This window comes from Pseudorasbora parva, chromosome 19 (genome assembly GCF_024679245.1).
Source record: "Pseudorasbora parva isolate DD20220531a chromosome 19, ASM2467924v1, whole genome shotgun sequence".
NCBI classification, from domain to species: domain Eukaryota; kingdom Metazoa; phylum Chordata; class Actinopteri; order Cypriniformes; family Gobionidae; genus Pseudorasbora; species Pseudorasbora parva.
In genome coordinates, this window is record NC_090190.1 from 27,439,404 (window position 1) to 27,449,311 (window position 9,908).

The 9,908-nt window shown below is 37.0% G+C and overlaps 1 protein-coding gene across 1 annotated transcript; it reads left to right on the top strand.

The window, feature by feature from the left end:
- Positions 1-639: 639 nt before the first annotated feature.
- Positions 640-9,897, top strand: LOC137047735 (lymphocyte antigen 6L-like). Its single transcript, XM_067425585.1, has 3 exons — positions 640-828; positions 3,915-4,037; positions 8,826-9,897. Exons 1-3 carry the CDS (start codon positions 774-776, stop codon positions 9,038-9,040), a joined length of 393 nt encoding a protein of 130 aa, XP_067281686.1. The 5' UTR covers positions 640-773; the 3' UTR covers positions 9,041-9,897.
- The last annotated feature ends 11 nt before the right edge of the window (positions 9,898-9,908 follow it).

Below are 9,908 nucleotides of genomic sequence, written 5' to 3' on the forward strand. Positions count from 1 at the left end.
AATTTTCTGTTTGTTTGTTTGTTTGTTTTATTAAAAAAAGTTTGTGTATTGGGCTCGATTAACTGAGACTTGTTACAGCACTTGCATGCTGTTGCTCTTGTTTGTTTAGTTGCTTCTATTGCTCTCCTAATTTGTAAGTCGCTTTGTATAAAAGCGTCTGCTAAATGGAATGTAAATGGCAGCTTCCAGCTGACCGCCGTCCGTATTCAACTTAAGAAGAAAGTGTAACGTATCTCAAAACACTTACAATGTCATTGTTGCACCAGTTGCACCATTTTATAATGGATGCATACACTTTTTGGGAGGCTTCAAATTTTGGGCTGCCATTTACTGCCATTATAATACTTGGAAGAGCCAGGATATTTTTAATACAACTCCTATTGCATTTATCTGAAAGAATGTCATTTACACTTAGGATGGCTTGATGGTGAGTAAACCAGTGGGTCATTTTCTTTTTTTGGGTGAATTGTCCCTTTAAGTGTTCATGTTCACTATTAAATCAAATTAAATCTCCTGGGTGGAGTGCAAGTCTAGTCAAAGTCCACCACAATCTAATTGTGTTTTCAGCGAGAATTGTGTTCAACAGCAAACCAAAAGCTTTAGGAATTTCATAGTGGCAGTCATTTAGATTACTTGCTGATTCTATCATACTCAGTATTACATGCTAGGAATCAGAAAAAGGCAAACCACTGTTGTGATTGAGGTGGATGAATAAGAAAGGTTCACTCTGTTGAGTTCAGTAGGCAAAGCTGTTCAGAGGAAGACGTACCATCATGATGAAACTTAAAGGATCCTTCCTCATCACCGTTTGCTGCCTGCCTTTAGCCGGTAAGATGCAAAAATGGAGATTTATTATCCATTCAACTGAAGAGACTCAAGATATTTAACTTTTACTGTCACCCATACTGAAGCTGCGATGAGTTTGTGTAGTGCTAAAGTTGAATATAGATCTAGTCCTGTGTAGTTAAGATCCATCAGCCTACACATTCCTGTTAAAACAGTTTTTTTTTTTGTGATGTAAAAAATTCCAGAAAATTTATATCAGAACTTTTGTTTAATATGTTTAATATGATAATATCTTAATAGGGAACACCCTATTACTCACTCATGCAGAACTCACTTTAAAACCATGAAAGTCCTCTAATCCATACTCTGAGAAAACCTTCACTACTATTTTCCCACACTATTACATTCAGCACGTTCACACATGAAGATATTGGTAAATGTTCGTCTTATTTATTATTTTGTTCCATTTGTTAATTGACCATAAAGTACAGTGACTGTCTAATCATAAGTCAAGATGTTTCAAGCTGATAGATTTGAAATAACCAACTGCCTCCTGAACTTATATTTAGTACCTTTTGAGTTTATTACTCTGACTGTTTAGATAGGCGTCTATCAGCATGAATTTGAAATTTGGGAAGATTTTATATTTTTTTCACTTTGGTTTTCAGTGGCATTACATTGTACATTTTTTTTTACAATAAATGTGTAAAAGTTCTGATAAGATTTATTTTTATTGATTTTTTTACATCACAGAAACCAGCTGTTTTAGTTTTTCTCAATCACTTTGACACATTTCTCCAAATGATTGTAGTTGCTCTCAGTGCCGTTTCTAGGCATAGGCAAACTAGGCGGTCGCCTAGGGCGCCAACAGCTGGGGGGCGCCAATGAGCCCCCGCCCCAACAAGATTTTTTAGTTATTTCATATATATTTTATTATTAATATTTTGTACTTTTGCTATTTCAAGGCATTATGATTAGTTGTGATTATTGGAGTGAAGTGAACACATGGGAGTTCAAGACTCACATACACAAAATGCAGACTTCGTTTGCAGGGAGCGCGCGCAACTCTTAAAGAGGCCACACTATATTTCTACTCGTTACAGCGTGCTTTAGTTTCATCATCATGAAAAGGTCAAAGCCATCAGGGGCTCCGTATCGTAAAAAGAAAAAAGAGGAAATATAAAAAAAGAAAGCGAAATATACAGGTATGTTAGCCTACTTATTGGTTACTTGTTCTCTACTAAGCTGGGCGCTCAATCATAACGTTGAGCAAAACATTACACTGGTTATTAGTACTGGACGGACCACACGCCATGCTCATTTCAGGTGCAGAACATTATAGCAGTTCATTTGAATATTTTTTATTTTTTTACATCAGAGATAGCTGTTTAGTGTAAATTGATCAAGTAGGCTAATACTGTCATAACCATGACAGTATAAGTTTAAGTATAAGAGGCATAAGTTTTTTTATGAAACTGGTGTGAGGTTTCGGCTACGGCTTCGTCCCGTCTTTTAGTCTTTGTGTCACTGTGTTCTTCAATCCGCAGCGGCGCCGAGTGACATGGTTTTCAAGCTATTGTTATCTAATTTTTTGGCCTTCAGAACATCTTAAAATACACATATGTAGATCATAGAAATCAAAATTTTCTTGGGGGGAGCATGCCCCCGAACCCCCCAACATCTGTGATCTCAGTGATAATAAACCTAGCTGCATTATTCGATTAAGGCATGTACAATATGCCCATGAAATAAGGAAGTCATATTTACTTAAATATGTAAATACTAAAAACTTAAATATATTTAGTTGTAGTTTGGGGGTGGGGGGGAGGGGGGTGGAACATATGAATCTCGCCTAGGGTGCCAGAAGGCTAGAAACGGCCCTGGTTGCTCTCAAAACAATTAACACAGCTGTTATGTTGGCAAAACATTTCAGTTTTCACTGCATAAAGCACTGCAGTTTATTATATTAATGCATTTATCAAAAATGAATAACATCAAAACTACAATGTGTGTCAGCTGTAGATACACAAATACATTAATAAAATACAAGTGCCTTCGTGTTCTTTAATCATAGCTTCTCCAGAGGTCTTTAATGACAAGTTTAGTTGTATAACGATGAGTTTTCACCCAGTACAATTGCAATAAAATAAGTGAATAAATAAATTTACTCCAATGCTAAATGGTGAAAGTGTACATTGTCCCATACAGCTGCACATTTTTGCTTAATTTGCTCCTGATCACCCTGCAGAAAGTGACAAGACAGCATTATGTGTTATGTGCCTGATCACCCTGACAAGACAGCATTATGTGCCACAACACCAATGGATTGCAGCACTTGTTTTCCAGGGATACCTCGGTCCAGCTTCCCTCAAGAAGAGACCATAATTTATGACATGGTCATTGGGTTGGCTCTGATTTCTTTTGAATCTCACCTGTACCCTATCCTTCTAATTCTCCTCCCTCCTCTTACACATTTGTTTCCCCATTCCCTCTGTCCATGTTTTCTTATATCTTCTTCTCTTGCTCTTTCCACTAATACCATTGCCTTCCACTCTACCACCTCTTCCTTTTTCCAATCTTCTTTTTAGTTGTTTTACTTTTTCCCTTTTATAGTTTGTGTGATTGAGATCTCATTGAGATCAAGTTCTGTAAACAATTAGAAAATTATAGTTGTGTTTGGAAAAATGGTACACAAATGATTGTGATTTTAAAGCCAATAAAAACGAGTAGTTGTAGTTGTTTTGTTCCTGATATATTAAAGTTTTGGTTGGATACATGAACTACTGTAAAAACACTGTTTTGGTGCAGTGTTTACGAGTAAACAAGTGATTTGTAATTTGCAAGAAATTACAAAGCGTTCAGATTACCATGTTAACTGTTTTCAGAACAGTGACTTGAGCTTGGAGAAATGTGTCAAATCAACTTTAAAACTGTAGAAGGGGTGTGTACACTATATATATCCATTGTTTATGAATAAAAATACAGATTCAGATGTTTTCCTAACTACATCAGCATTTTGCAATCTTCTTGACTTGCCTGAAGGGGAACTACAGGATCCCATGTCGAAAAGGGCGTCTGCTGAATGCTGATTCTTGCACATTCACTTGACTGCACCCTCTCTCTTGCAGTGGTTTCCTTGACATGCTACACATGCGTGTTTCCAGCAATCTCTCCAGTGGACTGTCTGACATTCCCCCAGGAATGTCCCGTGGGTCAGCGATGTCTTGCCAGCACAGCTGTAGGAGTCAAAGGTCAACTGAACCATCTACTGATAACTGTCACTGTACTATATGATTGATTAACAAATGGAACAAAAGAATGAATAAGATGAATATTTATCAGCTTAGTCTGTGTGAATGTGCAACTGTAATAATGATTGGTTTCAAAACAGAATATTGTGTGCGATGCTGTGGGAATATAGTAGTGAAGGTTTTCTTCTATGAATTAGAGTATGAAGTATAGTGAGTAATAGGATGTTCCCTAATAATGAGTAACACAGGGAAAGGCTCTATTTTAACGATTTCTAAGTGATCTAAAGCACATGGCACAAGTGCACTTAGGGCGTGTCCTAATCCACTTTTGCTGGTTTAACGATGGGAAAAATGATCCAGCGCATGATCTAAAGGTTTGTATCTAGTCTCTCAATGAGTAATAGGTGTTTTTTATGTTTTGGGCATGATGAGCAAAAATTCAAGAGTTAACAGTTAAGAGAAAAATTAAGAGTCTCATCTCCCATTCCCTTTAAAAACAAGTGCTCACGCCATGGCGGATTCGCTATTTACATGGCTGAACACTTCTTTAGCGAGGAAACAGATCTGCTCATCCAATGATGCCTGCTTGCACATCATTACTGCAAATAGGTAGGCTAATTCTGTTAGATGCAATGACTATCCATTATGACATGTAGGCATTTTTATATTTATGTATACAAGAATACATTACATTTTAATCCTTTAATTTTTGACATTTAAAAATGTTTTGTGTGCTGCTGCATGTACCTGTGTGTGTAATAAGCAAAGTAAAGTGTATGGGCATTGTGGACCCACCTATAGGCGCATATTACTAAATGCACTCTTTAAATGGCACAATTTATATATATATATATATATATATATATATATATATATATATATATATATATATATATATATATATATATATATATATATATATATATATATTGCCATTGACTTCAGACCAGATTTTAGTTGGACAATGGTGCAGTCTATTTCAGTTGCCATAAAATAGCCACATACCAACAATGCACCTGAAAACACACCTCACTTTCAGACCAGTGCAAGTGCGCACAAATGGGTGCAAATGCATTTACTATTTAAACAACGTGGAGCAGGATGTGAAACTTATAGCAAAATTGAAAACAAATAGGCTTACTAGTTTACAACATCCAATCACAATTAACTGCTTTTGCAAAAGTAAATGATAACTGGAGACTGCTGACACAAAAGCCTTGCACATTCAAGTTTATGTCTGTTCTTTGAATATTTACTGTGGGATCGAGTCTTTGCATCTGTAAGTTTGAAGTTTTAACCAGGTCTCCTCTGTTGGAGTAGAATTGACTAGTGGCATTGTCATAAACTAGGGTCCTAGTACTGCGGTACTGCAACTGCAGCCTCTGATATTGCAGGAATATTGTAGGTGGACTGATTTTGACTACATTTTGAAAAGTTACCTTATAACGGCATTATGCGATAAGACTTTATGAGGGAGCCAGTAGCAAAGACTTCTATATCGAAAGGGACTGAAACAAGGTTGTAATTAAGGACGGTGGCATGGGGTGCTTCTCAATTGTACTTTCTTGTTCCCTTTTGAATTTGGTTCACTTAAAATTGCATCAGAGCTGTTGCTAGGTTGCTGCTGGTACCGGTGTTAGTGAGGCCAGCAGGGGGTGCTCATACTGTGGTCTGTGTGGGTCCTAACAGTGATGGGGACACTGTACTTTCAAAGGGCACTGTCCTTCGGATGAGACATTCATCTGAGGTCCTGACTCTCTGTGGTCATTAAAAATCCCAGGATGTCCTTCAGCAGACAAAGTTTAAATCCTGTCTGGCCAGCGCGTTTCCAATAATGATCACATTATGTCAGTAGGCAGACAGCAGGAAATATTTTGTGGCTGTTCAAACACATTTATCCATATGAGCATCTACACTACGAAAGCAATCCAGTCGAATAGGTTTTCAACTACCACGTTTTAGACTCCCTTTACAGCTGTATTTAGCGTCGTCCACTTGTGATCCGACTGACCAAAACGCATCCTAATACCTGGTGTAAATAGGGCCTATCTCAGCGGATACATGAGTGTTTAATGGCTGCTGACGGCCTGGAGCTCACATATTTGAAAATGTACAGTAGGTTTGTGAACCCGTTTGGGAAACCCTGAGTTAGACAGTTGATAACAGTAGGAATAGTCTGCAGTGTCTGTGTGTAGAATTGATAGATTTAGTATAAACTTTAATAAATTCAGCTTTCACCTCTGTTGAATTTTTACCTTCCATGTGCAGATGTGATGGAATTGTGTACTTCATGTTTGCTCAAATATGTTTTCATGACTTGTTACCTTTTTTGTGTTAGTCCATCGCCTGGCAAATTTTCATTCTCTGCGCTCTTTTCTTTACTTTCAGTTAATGTGCACAATAGGATTCAACAAAAGTGACACATTTTCTTTGGTGCAAATTCTCAGATCAGACTTCCACCATCACATATTTCAAAGGGGTCCTATTATGCTTTTTTACTCTTTCTTCTGAAGTTTGTCTGTAATTTTGATGTTTAAGCATAAAAAAATCTGCAAGGTTACAAAGCTCAAGTCTAAAGGAGATATTTTACTTAACAGAATCCACTATCCAAGAACTACAATAAAAGAGTCGTTTGCACGCATTTTTTTTTTCAGGGCTTTGTGCCACCTATATGTAAAAAAAGGGGACGAGGCCTGGCTGAGCTTGCATTAGAGGAGACGCTATGTCAAAGAAACTGTTTTGTCAACCCCATTTCCGAACCTCATTTGTTTGACCTTCTCAAGGCGGTTCTAATTTATTTTAAACACTGTTCCTGAACATTATAACCCCAATGTTTATCTATGTCATACACATTTTATGGAAAACAGCTTCTAAAACCTATACAACATAAGTAAAATGCAGGCTACACACAAAAACCCACACACAGGACGTTGTTTATGGAACACAACTTGTAGGTATATTATATTATTTGTAGTTGTGTTTTCCAACAGTTCCAATTATAACTTTTATGTAGTTGCTATGATGTAAACAAAAGGCAAAGCTTTGCCTCTGCTCGCCTGCTAGCCAAAATGTTTACATAGTTTTTACGATAATCTTTGCATAGTACAGTAAGTAGCTTTGTAAGCTCTCACTTTTGTACGGCTGTTCACTGCGGCTTAGGAAAAATTACCATGGTTTTGTGATTGATTACTTTTTGTATTATAGCTTCCCAACAAATATCACGATTAAAGGGTGTATAAAGTATCTAAAATGTATAAGAAAAAAATAACAATAATCATACCACTCCAAAATGTCATGTGAAATCCATGCTTGCAAAGTCCATGCATGAAAACAATCCATTCTGGACGATCCTCTAGTTTGTTAACATTCTTAAGTCTGAATCCGGCTTGAAATGGTTTGAAGTCGTAAATGAAATCCGATGAAACTAATGGTTATAGTAAGGGATATGGCATATTCCAAACACACATTGCCAATCAAAACATACATGGCCAGCTAACCAATCACAGCACATATTGTATTTCGGATTTAATAATTTCAAGTACACAAAATTTCGGGCCCTATCAAATGCAAGTGTTTTTGGTAGTTTCAGCCCACTGCAGGTATCATTTTCATGTAATGCACTGTGTTGTTAAAGTAGCAAATGCATTTGCACTCATCTGGTCTGAAAAAAAGGTGTACTCAGGTGCATTGTTAATGTTGCCATTTTGAGGCAACTGAAAACAACTGCAGTATTTTGGGATTATTTAAAGGACACATTAATAATATAATTGCCTACAGGCGGGTGCATAACACAACACTTTTCTTATTCACACACAGGGACGTACAGGAGCACACAAACATGCCAAATATTAAAAATAAAACGATTGTTAGATGTAAAATATTATTATTGTGTATAAAGATTAAAATGCCTACATAATGGATAGTCATTGTATTTATCAGAATTACCTTTTTTGCACTTATGATGGATGAAATTGGCTACATTTTTAACCAATTGTGGCAATACACGTATTTAAACTGTCTCATCAGGTTTAGGGTGTTTGTATTCCTCCATATAAATAGTAATCTGCCATGGTGCAAAAAGTACATTCCTGGTATTCATTATAGTTTAAGTAGCCCAAGACTGATTTCCCACTGAAGCTAAGCTGGGCCGAGCCTGTTCAGTACCTGTATGGGAGACCAACTGGGAAAAACCAGGTAGCTGCTGGTAGAGGTGTTAGTGAGGCCAGCAGGGGGTGCTCACCCTGTGGTCTGTGTGGGTCCTAACGCCCCAGTATAGTGATGGGGACACTGTACTGTCAAAGAGCACCGTCCTTCAGATGAGACGTTTAACCGAGGTCCTGACTCTCTGTGGTCGTTAAAAATCCCAGGATGTTCTTCGATAAAGAGTAGGGGTGTAACCCCGGCATCCTGGCCAAATTTGCCCACTGGACTCTGTCCATCATGGCCTCCTAATCTTCCCCCTATCCTGATTGGCTTAATCACTCGGTCTCCTCTCCACCAATCAGCTGGTGTGTGGTGAGCGTTCTGGCGCAATATGGCTGCTGTCGCATCATCCAAGTGGATGCTGCACATTGGTGGTGGTTGAGGAGATTCCCCCTTCTATGTAAAGAGCTTTGAGTGCCTAGAAAAGCGCTATATAAATGTAATGAATTAGTATTATTATTATTATTAAGTACCTGAAACTATAATTAATACCAGGAATGTACTTTTAAAATGAACCAAAAGAAGTATATTAAAATATATCAGCACCTGAATCAGCAATGAGATGTCATTTTTGTGTGCATGCAGGTTCAGTGCACATTGTTCTGTACGAGCGGAGCTGTGCCCTGCCATCGCAGTGTGACCTGAGTGGAGCGAAACATGCAGCAGGACTTAACTTCAATTACACTAATGAGTGCTGTGACACAGATCTCTGCAACACTGCTGCAACCATTAGCTCCCCTTGCTGGACAGGAGCAGTACTGAGCCTTTGCAGTCTGGGCCTCTTGCTCCAGATGGGATGAGTGTGGTTTAATCTTATAGGAGGTGCTAACTACATTATGAACAAATACTTTTTATTTACAAACACAACTATTACCAATACTTGTTAATCTGTTTAAAACTAATGCATCTATAAAGCTTACATTTTAAAAGCACACACAACTGAAACTATAAATCTAAATACGCACCTTCATGCACACAGCATGCTTGAACGGAAGTGCCTGCAACCACACGCACACACAGAGTTGAGGCTTATCAGGATGAGTCATGTAGTTACTCAAACTAGTTATTTTAAATACAAAGAGTGAAACTGAGTTTAGGCTCATTTACTTTGCCTTATTTTCTGCTGTAAAAACTAACAATAATAAAATAACAATATGATTTTTTATTCTAGAAAAATAAATACATATTTTCATACGAACCAGTCATATTTTACAGCCTGTTCCATTTCGATAGAACACAACATCAATTATCTGTTCATTTTTAAATAAATCCGTTTTAATCTTTGAATTAAATATATTTTACATTTGTACTTTCAAGTAAACCTTTTCTTTTAATTTAAGTTTTTAAACCTGAAATATGTAAACATGAAGGGTCAAGAAAAAAATCTTCTCTGCATTAAATGTATTAAATCTTTATTAAAATCTGCTGAGTAACAATTTTAGAAATGCAGGAAAAATGTTTTTATGTTTGTAAAACGTATCTAATCAATAAAACCTCCAAAATCAATATTTGCTGTTGTGTTGTCCATTTAAGTGCATAGTAAGATGTTTGGAAATGAGCATTAAGCAGTTAAGAGGAAGTGAAATCTGAAGTGCGCAGGAAAAGGGCTCGTTATACAGATACTATATATATATATATATATATATATATATATATATATATATATAT

Coding starts and splice junctions, on each gene's coding strand:
- LOC137047735 (XM_067425585.1), top strand. CDS start 774: ATGATGAAACTTAAAGGATCCTTCCTCATCACCGTTTGCTGCCTGCCT. Junction 829..3,914: donor TTGCTGCCTGCCTTTAGCCG/GTAAGATGCAAA, acceptor TCTCTCTTGCAG/TGGTTTCCTTGACATGCTAC. Junction 4,038..8,825: donor CACAGCTGTAGGAGTCAAAG/GTCAACTGAACC, acceptor GTGTGCATGCAG/GTTCAGTGCACATTGTTCTG.